Here is a 26,580-nt window from a genome sequence, read left to right as displayed (position 1 = left end):
CGTGGGTTTCTGTCCTGCTGCGCTTGCCTTGTTACTTAAATAAAACTTCAGTAAGAGTGGATGACCTAACTGCAGCCATATCCTGCAGAGTAAATGAAGCAGACGCCGTTGAAGAACATGGCGTCACTTCAGCGGGCATTAAAGGCTGTGACGCTTGGGGAGAAAGATGCGGTATACCCTGAATGTCATCAGTCTGAAGACATCCATTAGATATATCTTTATTAAAGAAAATTTGTTCTTTACACTGTAAAGCCCTCTCAGTGTAACAGAGTGTAACAGGGGGTTCCACAATGGCATCTAAACACATAGGGCATATACTTTGTTCCAGGTCATCCATTTTTAATAACCTGAACAAAATGCAAGCTTGGTCAGAATCACTGATAATAAGTATAGCAAATATCATATTAATAATAATAAACAATGCGCAGCACTGTATCTTTAAATACAAAAACAAAATAAATCAATCTTGGCACCTAAAGCAGGGCGCAAATTTCACATAGCCTGCACGAAGGCCTCAGAATAATGCACTGGTAAAACTTTGAAATATAACCCAGTCACCTCGCCGCAGCTCTGCTGCGGCTCCTACCTTCCTCCACTTGACCACACTAGACTCCTTAAGCACGGCGCACCTAAAGTCGCTTGTAATAATATCGCTACAAGCGGACTTAGGAGCCTTGAGGAATGCTGCACCGGACAACTTAAAGGGACACTGTACCCAAAAATTTTCTTTCGTGATTCAGATTGAGCATGAAATTTTAAGCAACTTTCTAATTTACTCCTATTATCAATTTTTCTTCATTCTCTTGGTATCTTTATTTGAAATGCAAGAATGCAAGTTTAGATGCCGGCCCATTTTTGGTGAACAACCTGGGTTGTCCTTGCTGATTGGTGGATAAATTCATCCACCAATAAAAAAGTGCTGTCCAGAGTACTGAAACCAAAAAAAAGCTTAGATGCCTTCTTTTTCAAATAATGATAGCAAGAGAACAAAGAAAAATTGATAATAGGAGTAAATTAGAAAGTTGCTTAAAATTGCCTACTCTTTCTGAATTACAAAAGAAAAAATTTGAGTTCAGTGTCCCTTTAAGTATGAACTGCGCTATCTAAGAGCACAAAAACATAAGCCCCACCCGTCGTGGGCGTAAACACCAAAAGTCATCACATCAGAATACCGCCATGTACTGGAGCTATTATAGTGAAACCATATCCCCTCCGGAACTGTCCCCAGCGTCAGCCACCTTTAATAAACAAATTGGAACCCTCTATTCCATGCCCGTTATCATCCATGTGTCTTTAGAATGAATACACATACACAAGTCCCAGCGCTTCAAGGCTATAAAATACCTAAGTGTCTGGTAAACAAAAAATGTCAGTTTCTTTACGCACCCCAGCGCTTCTAGGCTATAATAATGTCAGAGTGTCTGGGTAATAAAGTAAATGTTAAAAGGAAGCCCTTTCAAGCTAGCCCCTGTATAACAGTATAAGCACAGTTTTTCTGAAATATGCTGCAGCGCTCCAGAATAATAAACTGCACCTATCTCCATGCTGAGGAACAGCATGACAAGTTCACAGTATCAAGAGGTCCACTCTTCCTCCTGAGGTCCTGTGAAAGCAGAAGGGTCTTGGTTACAACCTCTAAGACCATATACAGAGAAAAGCAGCACAGTCTTGGGAGGCGCAGTGGAGACAAAAATCCACCAGTTCCCATAGTCTAAAAACAACTATCCAGAAGCTGCCCTGTAACAAAATAGTACACTTTGGCACCATTTTAAAAATAAAAAACTCTTGATTGAAGAATCTAAACTAACACCTCACTTTACCTCTTCCTATCACTAACACAGGCAAAGAGAATGACTAGGTTGGGAGGGAGGGGAGGAGCTATTTATGCAGCTCTGCTGTGGAGCTCTTGGCCCACAAGTAAGGATGAAATCCGTGGACTCGTCATATCTTGTAAAAGAAATAAGGTAAGGCGAATCGCACTGAAAGGCCGAGAGTTCAGAAACTCTGCGAGCAGAAGAAATAGCAATAAGAAACAAAAATTTTCAAGATAACAACTTAATATTTACAGAATGCAATGGCTCAAACGGAGCCTGCTGCAAAACTCGAAGAATTAGGTTAAGGCTCCAAGGAGGAGCAACAGGTTCCAACACAGGCCTGATTCTGACCAGGGCCTGACAAAAAGATTCACTTTCCATCCGTGGGAACGTAGAAAAGAGAACAAGATCTCCATTTGAGATTTTGCTAGTTGAAAAGATGGCGCCTGAACAAAGATGTCGTCCAGATAGGGCGCCACCGCATTTCCCAAAGACCTGACAACTGCCAAGAGAGCCCCCAGAACCTTTGAAAAAATTCTGGGAGCTGTGGCAAGGCCAAACTGAAGAGCAACAAAGTGCTTGTCAGGAATTTGTGATGATCCCTGTGGATGGGAACATGAAGATACGCGTCCTTCAGGGCTATGGTCATCCTGAACTGACCCTCTTGGACCAAAGGAAGAATTGAATGAATGGTTTCCATTTTGAAGGATGGTACCATGAGAAACTTTTTGAGACACTTTAGTCGAAAATAGGTCGAAAAGTTCCCTCTTTTTTGGGAACCACAAACAGATTTGAATAGAATCCTAGAACCTGTTCCCTTTAGAGGAACATGAATGATCAATCCCAGGGAGAAAAGGTCCTGAACACACATTAAGAATTGCCTCTCTTTTTATCTGGTCTGCAGACAACCTTGATAGGAGAAATCTGCCCCTGGGAGGACAAGTCTTGAATTCTATTTTGTAACCCTGAGATACTATGTCCACGGCCCAAGGGTCTGGGACATCGCATATTCAAGCTTGTTGAAAACAGGAAAGTCTGCCACCCACCTGATCCAGAACCAGACCGGGGGACTTAATCTCAGATGAAGGCTTCTTTGATTGTTTTCCCTTATTCCAAGATTGATTGGGTCTCCAAGAAGACTTGGACTGCTCTGGCTTGGAGGAGGAAGGGGAAGACTTATGACCTTTGAAGTTACGAAAGGAACAAAAATTAGAATTTTGAAGTCCCTTAGGTCTATTCTTATCTTGAAGACTAAAGGACCCCTTTCCCCCCTGTAATTTCAGAAATTATTTCCGCCAGACCAGGACCAAACAGGGTCTTACCCTTGTAAGGTAGCAAAAGAAGCTTGGACTTGGAGGCAACATCAGCTGACTAAGATTTCAGCCAGAGATCCCTGCAGGCTAGTATAGTGAAGCCAGACAGCTTGGCTCCCAGTCTAATGACTTAAATGTTAGCATCAGATATAAAGGAATTGGCTAATTTGAGGGCCTTAATTCTATCTTGGATTTTCTCCAACAGAGTCTCCTCTAAAACCAATTCAGACAAGGCATCACACAAATAAGATGCTGCACTTGCTACTGTGGCAATACAAACAGCAGGTTGCCATTGTAGACCCTGATGCACATACATCTTCTTTAAATAAGCCTCCATCTCTTTGTCCATGAGATCCTTAAAGGAACAGCTATCCTCAATAGGGATTGCGGTTCTCTTAGCTATAGTAGAAATAGCCCCTTCTACCTTAGGAACTGTGTGCCATGCGTCTCGAATGGAGTCAGCCAAAGGAAACATCTTTTTAAAAACGGGAGACGGGGAGAAAGGTATCCCTGGTTTATCCCACTCCTGTGCAATGATCTCCGACACACGATCAGGGACAACAAACACTTACACAGAGGAAGGAACTTCATAGTACTTATTAAGTTTACTAGATTTCTTAGGGTTGACAGCGACAGAAGAATCGGAGTCCAAAGTAGCCAGTATCACCTTTAATAGTAAACGGAGCTTTAATCTTAAGTTTACCTCTTCAGAATCAGTCAACGGAATTATACTGTCCGAATCTGAGATTTCACCCTCAGAAGCTACCGAGGTATCCTCTTCATCAGACTTAAGAGAGAGGTCAATCTTCGCAGCAGCAGAAGCGACAGACACCTTACTATCAGAAAAACATAAATTATGCTTACCTGATAATTTAAATTTCCATCTGTAGGAGGAGAGTCCACTGCTTCATTCATTACTTGTGGGAATTAAGAACCTGGCCACCAGGAGAAGGCAAAGACACCCCAAGTCAAAGGCTTAAATACCTCCCCCACTCCCCTCATCCCCCAGTAATTTTGCCAAGGGAACAAGGAACAGTAGGAGAAATATCAGGGATAAATGGTGCCAAAAGAATAACATTAAATTTAGGTCTGCCCACCGGAGCAAAAAGGCGGGAGCAATGGACTATCCTCCCACAGATGGAAATTAAATTATCAGGTAAGCATAATTTGTTTTCCATCTTAATGGGAGGAGAGTCCACTGCTTCATTCATTACTTGTGGGAACAAATACCCAAAGCTCCAGAGGACACTGAATGAACGAAAACGGTAGTGTAAAAGGAGGCGGACCCTATACTGAGGGCACCACAGCCTGCAGAACCTTTCTCCCAAAAAGCTTCCGCCGAAGCAAAAACGTCAAATTTGTAAAATTTCGCAAAAGTATGTAAAGGATAACCAGGCTTTACACATCTAATCCATAGAGGCCTCATTTTTTAAGGCCCAAGAGGAAACCACTGCTCTCGTAGAATGAGCCGAAATCCTCAGAGGAGGTTTATCTCACGCTGTGTCTATGCTAAACGGATGACACTGCTCAGTCAAAAAGATAAGGAAGTCGAAGAGGCCCTCTGACAGCTACGCTTCCCGGAAAGGAGAACAAACAGAGAAAGAGGTTTGTCTAAATTCCTTCTTGGCCCGAAGATAGAACTTCAAGGCACAAACCACATCCAGAAATACGTTGTAAACGTTCCTTCGACGAAGGATTAGGACATAAGAAAGGAACCACAATCTCTTGAATGATGTTGCGAATTGACACAACCATAGGAAGAAAATCTAACTTGGTTTGTAAACAACCTTATCGGCATGAAAAGCCAGATAAGGAGGAACGCATTGCAAGGTAGCAATCAAAGATACTCTGCACTCATAGCCATAGCCAGTAGAAATGGAACCTTCCAAGATAATCTAATGTCTACTTCATGCATAGGCTCCAACGGAAAAAAACTTTAAGAACAAGATTTAAACTCCAACGAGAAGCCTTACATCTAAACACAGGTCTGATTCCAGCAGAGCCTTAACAAATGGCAGCACATCTGGAAGCTTAGCGAACCTCTTGTGCAGTAACACAGACAGGGACGAAAACTGTCCCTTCAGGGAACTTGCAGAAAAGCCCTTTTCCAGTTCATTCTGGAGAACAGAATAAGTAGGTCCTTCACACCTTATGATAGATGCGACGAGCAACCAGTTAACTAGCTTGAATGAGAGAAAAAGTAATGCATTCAGAAAACCCTCTCTTGGCTAGGACTAAGCGTTCAATCGCCATGCAGTCAGCCTGGCGATTGAACGGGATGGTTTTGCAGAAAGACTCTCCCTGCATCTCCGGACTCTAACTTTCATCCATGCTCTCACTGAGAGGCTGACAGGACTACTTAAAACTCCTGTCCCATCTCGAAGAGTACTACCCGCCATAAGAGACTACTCCGAAATCTTCTAACACTCCTCTACCAACCTCCTCTGACAAAAGGCAAGTAATGACTAAGGGATGAGGGGAGTTTGGGTGGTATATAAGCCTTTCAGCATCACCGATTCTCTCTCCTGTTTGATTTTGGCAATCAGTCGAGGGAGCAGAGGAAACGGTGGAAACACATAAGCCAGGTTGAAGAACCAAGGCGCTGCTAGCGCATCTATCAGTGTCGCTTCTGGGTCCCTGGACCTGGATCCGTAACAAGGAAGCTTGGCGTTCTGGCGAGACGCCATGAGATCCAACTCTGGTTTGCCCCAACGATGAATCAACTGAGCAAACACCTCCGGATGGAGTTCCCACTCCCCCGGATGGAAAGTCTGACGACTTAGAAAATCCGCCTCCCAGTTCTCCACGCCTGGGATATGGAATGCTGACAGTTGGCAAGAGTGGTACTCTGCCCAGCGAATTATTTTTGAGACTTCTAACATCGCTAGGGAAGTCCTGGTTCCCCCTTGATGGTTGATGTAAGCCACAGTCGTGATGTTGTCCGACTGAAATCTGATGAACCTCACTGTTGCTAACTGAGGCCAAGCCAGAAGAGCATTGAATATCGCTCTTAACTCCAGAATATTTATTGGAAGGAGTTTCTCCTCCTGAGTCCACGATCCCTGTGCCTTCAGGGAATTCCAGACTGCACCCCAACCTAGAAGGCTGGCATCTGTTATTACAATTGTCCAATCTGGCCTGTGAAAGGTCATACCCTTGGACAGGTGTACCCGAGACAACCACCAGAGAAGAGGAATCTCTGGTCTCTTGATCCAGATTTAGCAGAGGGGACAAATCTGTGTAATCCCCATTCCACTGACTCAGCATGCATAATTGCAGCGGTCTGAGATGAAGGCGCGCAAATGGCACTATGTCCATTGCCGCTACATTAAGCCGATTACCTCCATACACTGAGCTACCGAAGGGCGCGGAATGGAGTGAAGAACACGGCAAGCATTTAGAAGTTTTGATAACCTGGACTCCGTCAGGTAAATTTTCATTTCTACAGAATCTATAAGAGTCCCTAAGAAGGAGACTCTTGTGAGTGGGGATAGAGAACTCTTTTCCTCGTTCACTTTCCACCCGTGCGACCTCAGAAATGCCAGAACTATCTCTGTATGAGACTTGGCAACTTGAAAGCTTGACGCCTGTATCAGGATGTCGTCTAGATACGGAGCCACCGCTATGCCTCGCGGTCTTAGAACCGCCAGAAGTGAGCCCAGAACCTTTGTAAAGATTCTCGGGGCTGTAGCCAACCCGAAGGGAAGAGCTACAAATTGGTAATGCCTGTCTAGAAAGGCAAACCTTAGAAACCGATGATGATCTTTGTGAATCGGTATGTGAAGGTAGGCATCCTTTAAGTCCACTGTGGTCATGTACTGACCTTCTTGGATCATGGGTAGGATGGTCCAAATAGTTTCCATTTTGAAAGATGGAACTCTGAGGAATTTGTTTAAGATCTTTAGATCCAAAATTGGTCTGAAGGTTCCCTCTTTTTTGGGAACCACAAACAGATTTGAATAAAAACCCTGTCCTTGTTCCGTCCGCGGAACTGGATGGATCACTCCCATAACTAGGAGGTCTTGCACACAGCGTAGGAATGCCTCTTTCTTTATCTGATTTGCAGATAGCCTTGAAAGATGAAATCTTCCTTGTGGAGGGGAAGCTTTGAAGTCCAGAAGATATCCCTGAGATATGATCTCCAACGCCCAGGGATAATGAACATCTCTTGCCCACGCCTGGGCGAAGAGAGAAAGTCTGCCCCCTACTAGATCCGTCGCCAGATAGGGGGCCGTTCCTTCATGCTGTCTTAGAGTCAGCAGCAGGCTTTCTGGCCTGCTTGCCTTTGTTCCAGGACTGGTTAGGTTTCCAGGCCTGCTTAGATTGAGCAAAAGTTCCCTCTTGTTTTGAAGCGGAGGAAGCTGATGCTGCACCTGCCTTCTAATTTCGAAAGGCACGAAAATTAGACTGTTTGGCCTTTGCTTTGGCCCTGTCCTGAGGAAGGGTGTGACCCTTACCTCCAGTAATGTCAGCAATAATTTCCTTCAAACCAGGCCCGAATAAGGTCTGCCCCTTGAAAGGAATGTTGAGTAATTTAGACTTCGAAGTCACGTCAGCTGACCAGGATTTAAGCCATAGCGCCCTACGCGCTTGGATGGCGAATCCGGAATTCTTAGCCGTTAGTTTAGTCAAATGAACAATGGCATCAGAAACAAATGAGTTAGCTAGCTTAAGTGTTCTAAGCTTGTCAATAATTTCAGTCAATGGAGCTGTATGGATGGCCTCTTCCAGGGCCTCAAACCAGAATGCCGCTGTGGCCGTGACAGGTGCAATGCATGCAAGGGGCTGTAAAATAAAACCTTGTTGAATAAACATTTTCTTAAGGTAACCCTCCAATTTTTTATCCATTGGATCTGAAAAAGCACAACTGTCCTCAACCGGGATAGTAGTACGCATTGCTAAAGTAGAAACTGCTCCCTCCACCTTAGGGACCGTCTGCCATAAGTCCCGTGTAGTGGCGTCTATTGGAAACATTTTTCTAAATAGAGGAGGCGGGGAAAAAGGCACCCCCGGTCTATCCCACTCCTTGCTAATAATTTCTGTAAGCCTTTTAGGTATAGGAAAAACATCAGTACACACCGGTACCGCATAGTATTTATCCAGCCTACACAATTTCTCTGGTACTGCAACTGTGTTACAGTCATTCAGAGCAGCTAATACCTCCCCAAGCAACACACGGAGGTTCTCAAGCTTAAATTTAAAATTAGAAATCTCTGAATCAGGTTTCCCCGAATCAGAGATGTCACCCACAGACTGAAGCTCTCCGTCCTCATGATCTGCATATTGTGACGCAGTATCAGACATGGCCCTTACAGCATCTGCGCGCTCTGTATTTCTCCTAACCCCAGAGCAATCGCGCTTGCCTCTTAATTCTTCTTAATTAAGGAAACCTGGATAATACCTCTGACAGGGTAATCGCTATGGGCGTCCCTGATTTAATTGGCGCCATATTAGCGTGCATCCCCTGAGCGGGAGGCGAAGGGTCTGACACGTGGGGAGAGTTAGTCGGCATAACTTCCCCCTCGTCAGAATCTTCTGGTGATATTTCTTTTATAGTTAAAGACTGATCTTTACTGTTTAAGGTGAAATCAATACATTTAGTACACATTCTCCTATGGGGCTCCACCATGGCTTTCAAACATAATGAACAAGTAGTTTCTGCTGTGTCAGACATGTTTAAACAGAATAGCAATGAGACTAGCAAGCTTGGAAAACACTTTAAACAAGTTTACAAGCAATATAAAAAACGTTACTGCACCTTTAAGAAACACAAATTTTGTCAAAATTTGAAATAACAGTGAAAAAAGGCAGTTACACTAACAAAATTTTTACAGTGTATGTAACAAGTTAGCAGAGCATTGCACCCACTTGCAAATGGATGATTAACCCCTTAATACCCAAAACTGAATAATAAAAGACAAAAACGTTTTTTTGTTGGTTTTTTTTCAAACAGTCACAACAACTGCCACAGCTCTACTGTGGCTTTTTACCTCCTTCAAAAACGACTTTAAAGCCTTTTGAGCCCTCCAGAGATGTCCTGGATCATGCAGAGGGAAGCTGAATGTCTCTGTCAGTATTTTTAACTGCACAGAAAAGCACTAAAAAAGGCCCCTCCCACTCATATTACAACAGTGGAAAGCCTAAGGAAACTGTTACTAGGCAAAATTCAAGCCAGCCATGTGGAAAAAAACTAGGCCCCAATAAGTTTTATCACCAAATACATATAAAAACGATTAAACATGCCAGCAAACGTTTTATATTACATTTTTATAAGAGTATGTATCTCTATTAATAAGCCTGATACCAGTCGCTATCACTGCATTTAAGGCTTTACTTACATTAGTTCGGTATCAGCAGCATTTTGTAGCAAATTCCATCCCTAAAAAAATATTAACTGCACATACCTTACTGCAGAAAAACCTGCATGCCATTCCCTCTCTGAAGTTACCTCACTCCTCAGAATATGTGAGAACAGCCATGGATCTTAGTTACTTCTGCTAAGATCATAGAAAACACAGGCAGATTCTTCTTCTAAATACTGCCTGAGATAAACAGTACACTCCGGCACCATTTAAAAATAACCAACTTTTGATTGAAGAATAAACTAAGTATAAAACACCACACTCCTCTTACGACCTCCATCTTGGTTGAGGCTTGCAAGAGAATGACTGGATATGACAGTTAGGGGAGGAGCTATATAGCAGCTCTGATGTGGGTGATCCTCTTGCAACTTTCTGTTGGGAAGGAGAATATCCCACAAGTAATGGATGATCCGTGGACTGGATACACTTAAGAGAAATAAAAAATTCCCAAAATTAAAGGAATGACTAGAATTTATAAAATGACTGTCACTTTAACAAAAATCTTTATTCCCTCAGAGCATTATACATAATACAAACCCTTGAAAATAAATAGAAAAAAATTAGGACCTCCACACCTCAGACAGTCTAAGGTGCCCTACCGTAACATTCAAAGAATGCAATATTAGGCTGTCAAGAAAACTCCTTCAGCGATTGTACTGCAAAGCAGACACAGAAGAAGTTGTAAAAGAAGTGACGCCACTGTGCTCCGAGATTTAGATGGATAATCAGGAAGTCACATGACCGGCCAAGAAGGAAACTGCGCAGCAACTAAAAGCACTTGTTTCCCAGATCTGCCAGAAAGTCCAGAGCTTAAATTTCACAGAAGCTTCATTGATACAGACCGTGATGTTAAACTGACTAATTAATTAACACACATTAGCGCAGTATTAGCCATAGTCATAAGCCCATCACACAACTAAGCCTCAATAAAAAGTTTTATGCTGACAGTCTCCAAAACACTAAACAATCGAACAGCCACAGAGAAAAAACATCCCATATATAAATGGAAGATTAGCCCCTAGTCTCCACATACAATAGGTGCCTGCACACTGCCCAAATAAATCCTGTATAATAGATTAAAGATGTCCCAATATACTGCAGCTATAATAATCTTCTGAAGTGCAAGTCTCCAAGACCTAGAAGACAAAAGTACTTACTTGCAGTCAAGCTGTCCAGCAGGAAGACAGATCACAAGGCATGAAAGGACATACTCCTTACAGAGACCTGTTGAAAAAGAAAGAACAGAGTAACCAACTCTGGCTTTCTATGACAAGGGCAGCAAATATGTTAGGAAGTGGTGAGGTGGTCCTTACTTTGTTTTCCTAACTGCTTAAAAACCACCACTACTCTTAATCAAGAGATTGACGTGGACACAGCTAAACCCAAATCCTTGCATACAGGGAGAAGAACCCAAAAAAGGAATAAAGAAATGTATGCTTACCAGATAAATTTATTTTTTTCTTGACACGGTAAGTCCACGGATCATCATCAATTACTGTTGGAAATATCACTTCTGGCCAGCAGGAGGCGGCAAAGAGCACCACAGCAAAGCTATTAAGTATCACTCCCCCTACCCACAATTCCCTTCGACCAAAGGGAAAGGAGAGAAAGGAAGTAACACAAGGTGCAGAGGTGCCTGACGTGTATATATAAAAAGAAACTGTCTGAATACAGGGTAGGCCGTGGACTCACCGTGTCAATAAATAAATAAATTTATCAGGTAAGCATCAATTTTGTTTTCTTTCTAATGACACAGGGAGTCCCCGGATCATCATCAATTACTGTAGGGAACCAATATCCAAGCCAGAGGACTCAGATAAGGGAGGGACAAGACAGGAACCTAAACAGAAGGCACCACTGCTTGAAGAACCTCTCTCCTAAAAGAAGCCTCAGCCGAGGCAAAAGTATCGAATTTATAGAATATGGAAAAGTGTGCAAAGATGACCAAGTTGCAGCCTTGCAAATCTGTTCCACAGAAGCTTCATTTCTGAAGGCCCAGGAAGAAGAAACAGCCCTTGTGGAATGAGCTGTGATTTTCTCAGGAGGTTGCGGTCCAGCAGTCCAATATGCCAAGCAAATCACGCTCTTCAGCCAAAGGGAAAGTGAAGTAGCCATAGCTTTCTGATCCTTGAGTTTCCCAGAAAAGCAAACAAACAACGCAGAAGACTGACGAAAGTCCTTAGTTGCCTGCAAATAAAATTTTAGCGCACGCACATCCATATTATGTAACAAGCGTTCTTTGTGAGAAGGATTAGGACACAAAGCAGGTACAACGATTTCCTGATTAATATTCTTGACCGAAAACAACCTTGGGCAGGAAAACAAACTTAGTACGCAGTACCACCTTATCCAAGTGAAATATAAGATAAGATAAGGGGAATCACACTGTAAAGCAGAGAGTTCAGAAACTCTCTGAGCAGAGGAAATAGCAACAAGAAACAAAACTTTCCAAGATAACCTCTTAATATCTAAAGAATGCATAGGCTCAAACGGAGCCTGTTGTAAAACTTTAAGAACAAGGTTAAGACTCCATGGAGGAGTAAAAGGTTTGAAAACAGGACGAATTCTAACCAAGGCCTGACAAAACGATTGCACGTCTGGTACATCCGCCAAGCGCTTATGTAACAAAATAGACAATGCCAAAATCTGATCCTTCAGATTACTTGCCGACAAACCCTTCTCCATACCATCTTTGAGAAAGGACAAAATCCTAGGAATCCTTACTCTACTCCAAGAGTATCCTTTGATTTCACACCAATACAAGTATTTACGCCAGATCTTAAGGTTAATCCTGCGAGTCACAGGCTTACGAGCCTGAATCAAGGTCTCAATGACCGACTCTGAAAATCCACGCTTGGATAAAACTAAGTGTTCAATCTCCAAGCAGTCCGCTTCAGAGAAACGAGATTTAGATGAAGGAAGGGACCCTGAAGTAGAAGGTCCTTCCTCAGAGTCAGTCTCCAAGCTGGAAATGATGACATTTCCACTAAGTCTGCATACCAAATCCTGCGAGGCCCTCTCCTGCTTGATTCGAGCAATGACTCTTGGAAGGAGAGCGAACTGAGGAAATTGGTATGCTAGACTGAGGTTCCAAGGAACTGCCAGAGCAACAATCAGAAATGCCTGCGGATCTCATGACCTCAAGCCGTATCTCAAAAGTTTGGCATTCTGACGAGAAGCCATGAGATCCAACTCCAGCTGCCCCCACTTGAGGGTCAAGCTGGAAAACACATCTGAATGAAGTTCCTACTCCCCGAGATAAAAAGTCTGTCTGCTCAGAAAATCCGCTTCCTAATTGTCCCCTCCTGGGATGTGGATCTCAGAAAGACAGCAGTTGTGGATCTCCACCCACTGAATAATTCGGGCCACCTCTGTCATGGCCAAGGAACTCCGAGTTTCCCCTGGTGGTTGATGTAGGCCACCGAGCTTAATGTTGTCCAAATGGAATCTGATAAACCGGCTAAGGCTAACTGAGGCCAGGCCAGAAGAGCACTGAAGATTGCTCTCAGCTCCATGATGTTTATGGGCAGGACTGACTCCTCCTGGGTCCATAAGCCCTGAGCCTTCAACGAGCCCCATACTGCTCCCCAACCTAGAAGGCTGGCATCCATGGTAACAATCACCCAGAAGGGTCTGCGGAAGCAAGTACCCTGGGAGAGATGATCCTGAGAAAGCCACCATGGAAGAGAGAGTCTATTGCCTGATCTAGATCTACACGCTGAGACAGTTCCGTATAGTCCATGTTCCATTGTCTGAGCATGCATAACTGCAGAGGTCTGAGATGGAACCAAGCAAACAGAATGATATCCATGGAAGCCACCATCAGACCGATTACCTCCATACATTGAGCCACTGACGGCTGTGGAGAGGGCTGAAGGGCAAAACAAGAGTAGAAAATCTTTCTTTTTCTGACATCCATTATCTTCATTAACCGGGAGTCTATTATGGTCCCCAAAAATACGACCCTTGTAGCTGGAACCAGAGAACTTTTTTCCCGATTCACCTTCCATCCGTGGGATCGAAGAAGACATCAAGATCTCCGTATGAGATTCTGTTTGTTGAAAAGATGGTGCCTGAACCAGAATGTCGTCCAGATAAGGTGCCACTGCAATGCCTCGAGATCGAAGCACAGCTAAAAGAGCCCCAGGAACCTTTGAAAAAATTCTGGGAGCTGTGGCAAGGCCGAATGGAAGGGCCACAAACTGGAAATGATTGTCCAAAAAGGCGAATCTCAAACTTGTGATGGTCCCTGTGAATGGGAACATGAAGGTATGCATCCTTTAGGTCTATGGTTGTCATAAACTGACCCTCTGGTACCAAGGGAAGAATGGAGCGTATAGTCTCCATCTTGAAGGATGGCACTCTGAGAAACTTGTTTAAACATTTTTAAATCTAGGATTGGTTGAAAAGTTCCCTCCTTTTTGGGAGCTACAAACATATTCGAGTAAAATCCCAGACCCCCCCCAGGGCAGCAAGGTCCTAGACACAATGTAAGAACGTCTCTCTTTATCTGGTCTACAGATAATCTGGAGAGGAGAAACCTGCCTCTGGGAGGAAAAGATTTGAAGTCTATTTTGTATCCCTGGGAGACAACGTCCACCGCCCAGGGATCCGGTACATCTCTTATCCAAGCCTGGGAAAAAAGAGAGAGTCTGCCCCCTACAAGATCCGCTCCCGGATCGGGGGCCAACCCTTCATGCTGACTTGGAATCAGCTTAAGGCTTTTTAGATTGCTTTTCCTTATTCCAGGACTGGTTGGGCGTCCAGGAAGGCTTGGCTTGATCTTGCTTGGAGGAAGACTTGCCTTTAAAGTTACGAAAGGAACGAAAATTACTCTGACGCCCCTTCTGCTTATTATTTTTATCTTGAGGAAGAAAATAACCCTTCCCTCCAGCAATATCTGAGATAATTTCTGCCAAACCAGGTCCAAACAAGGTCTTACCCTTGTAAGGAATAGCCATGAGCTTAGATTTAGATGAAACATCCGCAGACCAGGACTTCAACCACAAGGCCCTGCGGGCTAGGACCACAAAACCAGAAATTTGGGCTCCCAGTTTAATAACCTGTTAGGAAGCATCTGTAATGAAAGAATTGGCTAACTTGAAAGCTTTAATCCTGTCCTGGATCTCCTCAAAAGGGGTATCCATCTGAAGAGATTCAGACAATGCATTAAACCAGTAAGCCGCAGTGCTGGTAACAGTGGCGATACACACCGCAGGTTGCCATTGTAGACCCTGGTGGACATACATCTTTTTTAGTAAAGCCTCCAATTTTGTATCCATTCGATCTTTAAAAGAACAACTATCCTCTATGGGAATAGTAGTCCTCTTGGCTAAAGTGGAGATCGCTCCTTCTACCTTAGGAACCGTTTGCCACAACTCCTTAATAGAATCCACTATAGGAAACAACATCTTAAAAATAGGAGATGGAGAAAAGGGAATACCAGGTCTTTCCCATTCTCAAGCAATAATCTCTACAGCACGGTCAGGAACCGGAAAAACCTCCACCGCAGAGGGAATATCAAAGTATTTGTTCAATTTAATAGACTTTTAGGATTGACTACGATAGTTGTGTCGGAGTCGTCCAAAGTAGCCAAAACCTCCTTAAGTAATAAGCGAAGGTGTTCTAGCTTAAATCTGAAGGATACCACTTCAGCATCAGAAGAAGGAATTACACTGTCTGAGTCTGAGATTTCCCCCTCAGATGCTACCGACATGTCTTCTTCCTCAGGCTTATGGGAAGGGACACTCTGGATAGCCAGAACTTGATCCTAAACCTTACTGTTTCTTTAAATTTCCTTTTACGCCTTCCCTGCAACATGGGGAAAGCTGACAAGGCCTCAGATACTGCAAGGGATACCTGGGAAGCAATGTCTTGTAGAGAAAATCCTACAGGATTGCAAGAGGAAACACAGGGCACTGTATGTAGAGACTGAAAAAGTTGGGACGCTTGAGGAGAAAGCTGCGGCATATCTGCAACAGGAGACACCTGAACAGCATTTGTCTGGGATAATGGTGGCTCATGGTCAAATATATTATCTCTATAACTTAAAGTTCTCTCAATGCATGAGGAACAAAAATGAACTGGGGGTTCCACCTGACCATCAAAACATAACTGACAAGCAGCAACTTGGCCTGGGATAATGGTTTGAAAAGCCTCTTGATCCATCTTATGTAATAGATAAGGATAAAGTGTAAAAATTCTTTATTTGAAAATAAAAAATGTGTACTGTGTCTTTAAATAGAAATGTGTATTAGCGCAACAAACCAAATAGACATCAGGCTACCTATACACCTTAGTAACTTTACTGAGGTGCCTACCTGTCCTGCAGCTCACAGGGTGACTTCCATCGCAGAAGAAACAATCCCCTTTTCAAATACAGAGCGGTTACAGAGCCCTGAATGCCTAAAAAAACGGCTTACAACAGTAATCTCCATGACCAAAAGTTAAAGTATAAAAACTACTAACACACACAGAGCCACCATAAAACACCTCACAGTCTCAATGCCCAAACTGCCTAAAAGAAACCCCAAACATGAAGGTTTAATAAAGTCCCATATTAAATAAGACAGATTTTAGCTGTAACAAGTGCCAGCAATCTCCTTTTAAAAGAAAATTGAAATGGCACTTACCTGAAAGTGCTGTCCGGCAGCTGTTTTGAGAGGGTGCAGCACATCACATGGACCTGTGAAGAGAGAAAAACTGAGTAAACCTACTCAGGTTTTCTAGTTAGGGCAGCAGATTGAGAAAACGCAGCGAGGATTGTACCTCACAAGTTCTCAAAAGCCACCACTGCCATACTGAAGAGACTGATGTGGACTAGGCTAGACCCTAGAAAGTAACAGAGCAAGGTTACTCTGCTAAAAAAATAATAAAATCTTGATTGAAGAAAACTTCTTATCAGACACCTAAACTTCCCCTCCTCCTTGCACTACAGGCAAAGAGAATGACTGGGGGATTGTGGGTAGGGGAGTGATATTTAACAGCTTTGCTGTGGTGCTCTTTGCCTCCTCCTGCTGGCCAGGAGTGGATATCCCTCTAGTAATTGGAATGACGTTGTGGACTCTCCATGTCTTAGGAAAGAAAGCAAGTTTACAGACTGGTGTGCTCTTGTACCAGCCCCAGAAAAATCTGCATGCAAATCTGCATGAATTGTTTTTCTATTAGTGGGATGTAAACAAGCATGATGTTCAAAACTGTTTATATGTCTAATAAAATAGACTATTATTTCACTATATATATATATATATATATATATATATATATATATATATATATATATATATATGATTGCATGATTTGCAATGGTAAATTACAGGAGGGAAAAGCAAATCAATGGGCATTGCATTGCTTACTATACTACATTTTATTGGGGATTTTTTTTTATTTACCGTCCCTTTAAAACAAAAGTGTCTGACTTAAATAAAAGATGGATGCCAAATGAGTTTTGTTGTGCTAACATCTGTAAGAATCAAATGTAATCAATATTAAACTGCCAAGTAAAATATATAATACAGTCTAGCATTCTAGATGTTTACTAGGGCAGAACCACTAAACTGTCAAGTTTTGAAATATGCGTTAATCTACTCACCTGCCCAAGAGCACTTGTAAGACTGAAGAGCAGAATATTGTAGACTACATTGGGATACCGCTCAGTGAAACTCAGGAAGTCCCAAAGTTCCCCAGTGAACACAATACCTAGATTTAAAGCAGAAATGTCCTATTAGACTGCAAAGCTCCTCTCCTACTTCTATCTAATATGGTAAAATGCATGCTCATCTGCATAAACACTTAATGACTTAAAGGGACTTATATGCTAAATCACTTGAAACTGATGCAGTATAACTGAAAAAAGTTAAGAGGAAAATATCACCTGAGCATCTCTATGTAAAAAACAGAATTTATGTTTACCTGATAAATTACTTTCTCCAACGGTGTGTCCGGTCCACGGCGTCATCCTTACTTGTGGGATATTCTCTTCCCCAACAGGAAATGGCAAAGAGCCCAGCAAAGCTGGTCACATGATCCCTCCTAGGCTCCGCCTTCCCCAGTCATTCGACCGACGTAAAGGAGGAATATTTGCATAGGAGAAATCATATGATACCGTGGTGACTGTAGTTAAAGAAAATAAATTATCAGACCTGATTAAAAAACCAGGGCGGGCCGTGGACCGGACACACCGTTGGAGAAAGTAATTTATCAGGTAAACATAAATTCTGTTTTCTCCAACATAGGTGTGTCCGGTCCACGGCGTCATCCTTACTTGTGGGAACCAATACCAAAGCTTTAGGACACGGATGAAGGGAGGGAGCAAATCAGGTCACCTAGATGGAAGGCACCAAGGCTTGCAAAACCTTTCTCCCAAAAATAGCCTCAGAAGAAGCAAAAGTATCAAATTTGTAAAATTTAGTAAAAGTGTGCAGTGAAGACCAAGTCGCTGCCTTACATATCTGATCAACAGAAGCCTCGTTCTTGAAGGCCCATGTGGAAGCCACGGCCCTAGTGGAATGAGCTGTGATTCTTTCAGGAGGCTGCCGTCCGGCAGTCTCGTAAGCCAATCTGATGATGCTTTTAAGCCAAAAAGAGAGAGGTAGAAGTTGCTTTTTGACCTCTCCTTTTACCAGAATAAACAACAAACAAGGAAGATGTTTGTCTAAAATCCTTTGTAGCATCTAAATAGAATTTTAGAGCACGAACTACATCCAAATTGTGCAACAAACGTTCCTTCTTTGAAACTGGATTCGGACACAAAGAAGGCACGACTATCTCCTGGTTAATGTTTTTGTTAGAAACAACTTTCGGAAGAAAACCAGGTTTAGTACGCAAAACCACCTTATCTGCATGGAACACCAGATAAGGAGGAGAACACTGCAGAGCAGATAACTCTGAAACTCTTCTAGCAGAAGAAATTGCAACCAAAAACAAAACTTTCCAAGATAATAACTTAATATCAACGGAATGTAAGGGTTCAAACGGAACCCCCTGAAGAACTGAAAGAACTAAATTGAGACTCCAAGGAGGAGTCAAAGGTTTGTAAACAGGCTTGATTCTAACCAGAGCCTGAACAAGAGCTTGAACATCTGGCACAGCCGCCAGCTTCTTGTGAAGTAACACAGACAAAGCAGAAATCTGTCCCTTCAAAGAACTTGCAGATAATCCTTTCTCCAAACCTTCTTGAAGAAAGGATAGAATCTTAGGAATTTTTATCTTGTCCCAAGGGAATCCTTTAGATTCACACCAACAGATATATTTTTTCCATATTTTATGGTAGATTTTTCTAGTTACAGGCTTTCTGGCCTGAACAAGAGTATCAATGACAGAATCTGAGAACCCTCGCTTTGATAAAATCAAGCGTTCAATCTCCAAGCAGTCAGTTGGAGTGAGACCAGATTCGGATGTTCGAACGGACCTTGAACAAGAAGGTCCCGTCTCAAAGGTAGCTTCCATGGTGGAGCCGATGACATATTCACCAGGTCTGCATACCAAGTCCTGCGTGGCCACGCAGGAGCTATCAAGATCACCGATGCCCTCTCCTGATTGATCCTGGCTACCAGCCTGGGGATGAGAGGAAACGGTGGGAATACATAAGCTAGGTTGAAGGTCCAAGGTGCTACTAGTGCATCTACTAGAGTCGCCTTGGGATCCCTGGATCTGGACCCGTAGCAAGGAACCTTGAAGTTCTGACGAGAGGCCATCAGATCCATGTCTGGAATGCCCCACAACTGAGTAATTTGGGCAAAGATTTCCGGATGGAGTTCCCACTCCCCCGGATGAAATGTCTGACGACTCAGAAAATCCGCTTCCCAATTTTCCACTCCTGGGATGTGGATTGCAGACAAGTGGCAGGAGTGAGTCTCCGCCCATTGAATGATTTTGGTCACTTCTTCCATCGCCAGGGAACTCCTTGTTCCCCCTTGATGGTTGATATACGCAACAGTCGTCATGTTGTCCGATTGAAACCGTATGAATTTGGCCTTTGCTAGCTGAGGCCAAGCCTTGAGAGCATTGAATATCGCTCTCAGTTCCAGAATATTTATCGGGAGAAGAGATTCTTCCCGAGACCAAAGACCCTGAGCTTTCAGGAGTCCCCAGACCGCGCCCCAGCCCAACAGACTGGCGTCGGTCGTGACAATGACCCACTCTGGTCTGCGGAAGCTCATCCCCTGTGACAGGTTGTCCAGGGACAGCCACCAACGGAGTGAATCTCTGGTCCTCTGATCTACTTGTATCGTCGGAGACAAGTCTGTATAATCCCCATTCCACTGACTGAGCATGCACAGTTGTAATGGTCTCAGATGAATTTGCGCAAAAGGAACTATGTCCATTGCCGCGACCATCAAACCTATTACTTCCATGCACTGCGCTATGGAAGGAAGAGGAACAGAATGAAGTACTTGACAAGAGTTTAGAAGTTTTGATTTTCTGGCCTCTGTCAGAAAAACCCTCATTTCTAAGGAGTCTATTATTGTTCCCAAGAAGGGAACTCTTGTTGACGGAGATAGAGAACTTTTTTCTACGTTCACTTTCCACCCGTGAGATCTGAGAAAGGCCAGGACAATGTCCGTATGAGCCTTTGCTTGTGGAAGGGACGACGCTTGAATCAGAATGTCGTCCAAGTAAGGTACTACTGCAATGCCCCTTGGTCGTAGCACCGCTAGAAGGGACCCCAGTACCTTTGTGAAAATTCTTGGAGCAGTGGCTAATCCGAATGGAAGTGCCACAAACTGGTAATGCTTGTCCAGAAAGGCGAACCTTAGGAACCGATGATGTTCCTTGTGGATAGGAATATGTAGATACGCATCCTTTAAATCCACCGTGGTCATGAATTGACCTTCCTGGATGGAAGGAAGAATTGTTCGAATGGTTTCCATTTTGAACGATGGAACCTTGAGAAACTTGTTTAGGATCTTGAGATCTAAGATTGGTCTGAATGTTCCCTCTTTTTTGGGAACTATGAACAGATTGGAGTAGAACCCCATCCCTTGTTCTCCTAATGGAACAGGATGAATCACTCCCATTTTTAACAGGTCTTCTACACAATGTAAGAATGCCTGTCTTTTTATGTGGTCTGAAGACAATTGAGACCTGTGGAACCTCCCCCTTGGGGGAAGCCCCTTGAATTCCAGAAGATAACCTTGGGAGACTATTTCCAGCGCCCAAGGATCCAGAACATCTCTTGCCCAAGCCTGAGCGAAGAGAGAGAGTCTGCCCCCCACCAGATCCGGTCCTGGATCGGGGGCCAACATCTCATGCTGTCTTGGTAGCAGTGGCAGGTTTCTTGGCCTGCTTACCTTTGTTCCAGCCTTGCATTGGCCTCCAGGCTGGCTTGGCTTGAGAAGTATTACCCTCTTGCTTAGAGGATGTAGCACTTGGGGCTGGTCCGTTTCTGCGAAAGGGACGAAAATTTGGTTTATTCTTAGCCTTGAAAGACCTATCCTGAGGAAGGGCGTGGCCCTTGCCCCCAGTGATATCAGAAATAATCTCTTTCAAGTCAGGGCCAAACAGCGTTTTCCCTTTGAAAGGAATGTTAAGCAATTTGTTCTTGGAAGACGCATCCGCTGACCAAGATTTTAGCCAAAGCGCTCTGCGCGCCACAATAGCAAACCCAGAATTTTTCGCCGCTAATCTAGCCAATTGCAAAGTGGCGTCTAAAGTAAAAGAGTTAGCCAATTTGAGAGCATGAATTCTGTCCAAAATCTCCTCATAAGAAGAATCTTTATTGAGCGCCTTTTCTAGTTCATCGAACCAGAAACACGCTGCTGTAGTGACAGGAACAATGCATGAAATTGGCTGTAGAAGGTAACCTTGCTGAACAAACATCTTTTTAAGCAAACCCTCTAATTTTTTTATCCATAGGATCTTTGAAAGCACAACTATCTTCTATGGGGATAGTGGTGCGTTTGTTTAGAGTAGAAACCGCCCCCTCGACCTTGGGGACTGTCTGCCATAAGTCCTTTCTGGGGTCGACCATAGGAAACAATTTCTTAAATATAGGGGGAGGGACGAAAGGTATGCCGGGCCTTTCCCATTCTTTGTTTACAATGTCCGCCACCCGCTTGGGTATAGGAAAAGCTTCGGGGGGCCCCGGGACCTCTAGGAACTTGTCCATCTTACATAATTTCTCTGGAATGACCAAATTCTCACAATCATCCAGAGTAGATAACACCTCCTTAAGCAGAGCGCGGAGATGTTCCAATTTAAATTTGAATGTAATCACATCAGGTTCAGCTTGTTGAGAAATTTTCCCTGAATCTGAAATTTCTCCCTCAGACAAAACCTCCCTGGCCCCCTCAGACTGGTGTAGGGGCACTTCAGAACCAATATCATCAGCGTCCTCATGCTCTTCAGTATTTTCTAAAACAGAGCAGTCGCGCTTTCGCTGATAAGTGGGCATTTTGGCTAAAATGTTTTTGATAGAATTATCCATTACAGCCGTTAATTGTTGCATAGTAAGGAGTATTGGCGCACTAGATGTACTAGGGGCCTCCTGTGTGGGCAAGACTGGCGTAGACGAAGGAGGGGATGATGCAGTACCATGCTTACTCCCCTCACTTGAGGAATCATCTTGGGCATCATTTTCTCTAAATTTTGTGTCACATAAATCACATCTATTTAAATGAGAAGGAACCTTGGCTTCCCCACATACAGAACACAGTCTATCTGATAGTTCAGACATGTTAAACAGGCATAAACTTGATAACAAAGTACAAAAAACGTTTTAAAATAAAACCGTTACTGTCACTTTAAATTTTAAACTGAACACACTTTATTACTGCAAATATGAAAAAGTATGAAGGAATTGTTCAAATTTCACCAAAAATTCACCACAGTGTCTTAAAGCCTTAAAAGTATTGCACACCAAATTTGAAAGCTTTAACTCTTAAAATAACGGAACCGGAGCCGTTTTTATATTTAACCCCTATACAGTCCCTGGTATCTGCTTTGCTGAGACCCAACCAAGCCCAAAGGGGAATACGATACCAAATGACGCCTTCAGAAAGCTTTTTCTATGTATCTGAGCTCCTCACACATGCATCTGCATGTCTTGCTTCCCAAAAACAACTGCGCAATAGAGGCGCGAAAATGAGGCTCTGCCTATGATTAGGGAAAGCCCCTAGAGAAAAAGGTGTCCAATACAGTGCCTGCCGGTTATTTTACATAATTCCCAAGAATAAAATAACTCCTCAAAGCTATGAAGTATTAAAAATGCCTATATATCAATCGTTTTAGCCCAGAAAATGTCTACCAGTCTTAAAAGCCCTTGTGAAGCCCTTTATTCTTATGTAATAAAAATGGCTTACCGGATCCCATAGGGAAAATGACAGCTTCCAGCATTACCTAGTCTTGTTAGAAATGTGTCATACCTCAAGCAGCAAAAGTCTGCTCACTGTTTCCCCCAACTGAAGTTAATTCCTCTCAACAGTCCTGTGTGGAAACAGCCATCGATTTTAGTAACGGTTGCTAAAATCATTTTCCTCTTACAAACAGAAATCTTCATCTCTTTTCTGTTTCAGAGTAAATAGTACATACCAGCACTATTTTAAAATAACAAACTCTTGATTGAAGAATAAAAACTACATTTAAACACCAAAAAACTCTAAGCCATCTCCGTGGAGATGTTGCCTGTACAACGGCAAAGAGAATGACTGGGGAAGGCGGAGCCTAGGAGGGATCATGTGACCAGCTTTGCTGGGCTCTTTGCCATTTCCTGTTCGGGAAGAGAATATCCCACAAGTAAGGATGACGCCGTGGACCGGACACACCTATGTTGGAGAAAAGGAATATATTTTACCTCACAATTTCCTCAGTTCAGCAGAGTGTGTAAAAAGTTATACTCAGCTGCTGCCCAGCTGCAGGTAAAAAAAAAATAAGGAAATGAACAGCAGCAAATCAACATCAACAGTGCTGAGGTCATGAACTCTTTTAATGTGATCTCATGAGATTTCATAGTAAACGTCCTTTAACTGAATAGGGAAATAAGATGAGTGTGCACGAAAGCTCACTCCCTTAGCTGTCCCGGGACAGACATACTGATTTGCTGCTTAGAAGTAATTTATAATGGGATGTGGCTACTGAGGATTTTTTGAGAAATAGAGATGTTCAGGTGATATTTTCTTGTCAGCTTTTCATAGCTATGCTGCATCACTTTCAAGTGTTTCAACATTTGGTTATCATGGCCCTTTAATACCAAAGGCAACACTGGGCATGTCATCTTGCAAAAAGTCTTCCACTTCCAACAAAAAAATCAAACAGAGGAGAGACATACAGAGGGAGAGTGGAATATAAAAAGAAATTAATAAAGCTAGAAGACTAAAATAAAGGTGCAGTAAAAAAGGTAAATAATGGGCGTTATAGGAACATAAAACTCAAAAATGAAATGTGAGCAAATGCATTTAACCTTTGAATAGTAGTAAAAGTTGTTATGCTATGTGCACACTAATAGCTATGTACACTGTCCGCCTGCATTCAAACACCACACTGCTCAGACAGCATATACTGAGTCACAATCATCACTAATGAATACAGGCTATTGCTGGATCTCTGAGCACATGCTGTGTGTTTAAATAGGGGGCACTTTTAGAAAACTTACTAGAAGCATTTCTGCAAATACACGTTTCAAAACTGAAATGCATTTACATTTGGGTTTTATGTCCCTTAAAATATATGGATTGTGGAAATCAAAGTATCAGGACAGTAGAGTGTGGTGAAATAGATGGAGTATTGACAAACAAGGAAAGCAAGACTTACCACATATACCACACATGACAGGGTGATAGGGATAAAGAATGCTGTAAGAATGAGGATCAAAAAGGTCATAGATACAGTGTAGATAGAGAAAGATACAAGGACAAGTGAAAATGCAGGAAGAGTGGTAAATAGTGAAAGTAACATAGGTGAGTGGTAGACTGAGGCAATGGATAAAAAACAGGAATTGTCAGGCAGGACAGGGGTAGGGTTTTGCAAAACACTCTACTCCTATTTCAAATAACAAGCTACATGCTACAGTGTGTCATGCTTATTAACCCCTTAACGACCAAGGACGTGCAGGGTACGTCCTCAAAAAAAAGGTAGTTAACGCCTGAGAACGTACCCTGCACGTCCTCGGTGTGGAAAGCAGCTGGAAGCGATCCTGTTTGCTTCCAGCTGCTTTCCGGTTATTGCAGTGATGCCTCGATATGGAGGCATCCTGCAATAACCTTTTGAAGCCATCCGATGCAGAGAGAGCCACTCTGTGGCCCTCTCTGCACCGGAGATCGGTGGCTTCCTTCGTTGGTGGGTGGGAGCATTACCGGGAGGCGGGTGGCGGCCATCGATGGCCCTGGAGATGTGGAGGGGGGGCGGGATCGTGGGCGGGGATGCCCGGGGGCGCGCACGGACGCGCGCGCGTGCACGGGAGGGCGGGGGCGGGCGCGTGCACGGGGAGGGAGCGGGTGGGAACCGCTACACTACAGAAAAAGGTGCAATCAGTTTAAAATAAGTGAAAAAAAAAACGATCAATGAGGTGGTTGGGGTTTGTGGTGGTGGGGGGGGGGGGGGGGGGTTTGGGGAAGCTACACTACAGAAAAAAAAAACTAAGAAAAAAAAGCACTTTTTTGTGTAAGCTGGGTACTGGCAGACAGCTGCCAGTACCCAAGATGGCCCCAATAAGGCAGATAGGGAAGGTTACAGAGCTGTTTTGGGGGGGATCAGGGAGGTTGGAGGCTAAGGGGGGTCCTATACAGCAGAATAATTATTATTATTTTTTTTAAAAAAAAACTAAACCCCCCAAAAAGCTTTTATTTTAGTACTGGCAGACTTTCTGCCAGTACTTAAGATGGCGGGGACAATTGTGGGGTGGGGGAGGGAAGGGAGCTGTTTAAGAGGGATGAGGGGGTCTGATGTGTCAGGTGGGAGGCTGATCTCTACACTAAAGCTAAAATTAACCCTGCAAGCTCCCTACAAACTTCCTAATTAACCCCTTCACTGCTAGCCATAATTCACGTGTGATGCGCAGCAGCATTTTGCGGCCTTCTAATTACCAGAAAGCAACGCCAAAGTCATATATATCCGCTATTTCTGAACAAAGGGGATCCCAGAGAAGCATTTACAACCATTTGTGCCATAATTGCACAAGCTGTTTGTAAATGATTTCAGTGAGAAACCTAAAATTGTGAAAAATTTAACGTTTTTTTTTTTATTTGATCGCATTTGACGGTGAAATGGTGGCATGAAATATACCAAAATGGGCCTAGATCATTACTTTGGGTTGTCTACTACACTACACTAAAGCTAAAATTAACCATACAAGCTCCCTACAAGCTCCCTAATTAACCCCTGCACTGCTGGGCATAATACACGTGTGGTGCGCAGCGGCATTTAGCGGCCTTCTAATTACCAAAAAGCAATGCCAAAGCCATATATGTCTGCTATTTCTGAACAAAGGGGATCCCAGAGAAGCATTTACAACCATTTGTGCCATAATTGCACAAGCTGTTTGTAAATAATTTCAGTGAGAAACCGAAAGTTTGTGAAAAAATTTGTGAAAAAGTGAACGATATTTTGTATTTGATCGCATTTGGCGGTGAAATGGTCGCATGAAATATACCAAAATTGGCCTAGATTAATACTTTGGGATGTCTTCTAAAAAAAAATATATACATGTCAATTGATATTCAGGGATTCCTGAAAGATATTAGTGTTCCAATGTAACTAGCGCTAATCTTGAATAAAATGGTTTGGAAATAGCAAAGTGCTACTTGTATTTATGGCCCTATAACTTGCAAAAAAAGCAAAGAACATGTAAACATTGGGTATTTCTAAACTCAGGACAAAATTTAGAAATTATTTAGCATGTTTTTTTTTTGGTGGTTGTAGATGTGTAACAGATTTTGGGGGTCAAAGTTAAAAAAGTGTGTTTTTTTTTCCATTTTTTCCTCATATTTTATAAATTTTTTTATAGTAAATTATAAGATATGATGAAAATAATGGTATTTTTAGAAAGTTAATTTAATGGCGAGAAAAACGGTATATAATATGTGTGGGTACAGTAAATGAGTAAGAGGGAAATTACAGCTAAACACAAACACCGCAAAAATGTAAAAATAGCCTTGG

At 43.0% G+C, this 26,580-nt stretch overlaps 1 protein-coding gene across 1 annotated transcript in view; it reads right to left on the bottom strand.

Annotated features, from left to right (window-relative positions):
• The window catches only part of SLC35B1 (solute carrier family 35 member B1), a 100,123-nt gene that overhangs the window by 14,072 nt on the left and 59,471 nt on the right, over nucleotides 1-26,580 (bottom strand). Inside the window, exon 8 of the mRNA XM_053700151.1 lies at nucleotides 17,081-17,187. Within this exon, the coding sequence (XP_053556126.1) occupies nucleotides 17,081-17,187 (107 nt within the window). The remainder of the gene's footprint in view (nucleotides 1-17,080; nucleotides 17,188-26,580) is intronic.

Source organism: Bombina bombina, chromosome 1, assembly GCF_027579735.1.
Source record: "Bombina bombina isolate aBomBom1 chromosome 1, aBomBom1.pri, whole genome shotgun sequence".
In the NCBI taxonomy this organism is placed as follows: Eukaryota; Metazoa; Chordata; class Amphibia; order Anura; family Bombinatoridae; genus Bombina; species Bombina bombina.
Note: the sequence above shows the minus strand (reverse complement) of the source record. Positions and strands in the feature narration are given on the sequence as shown.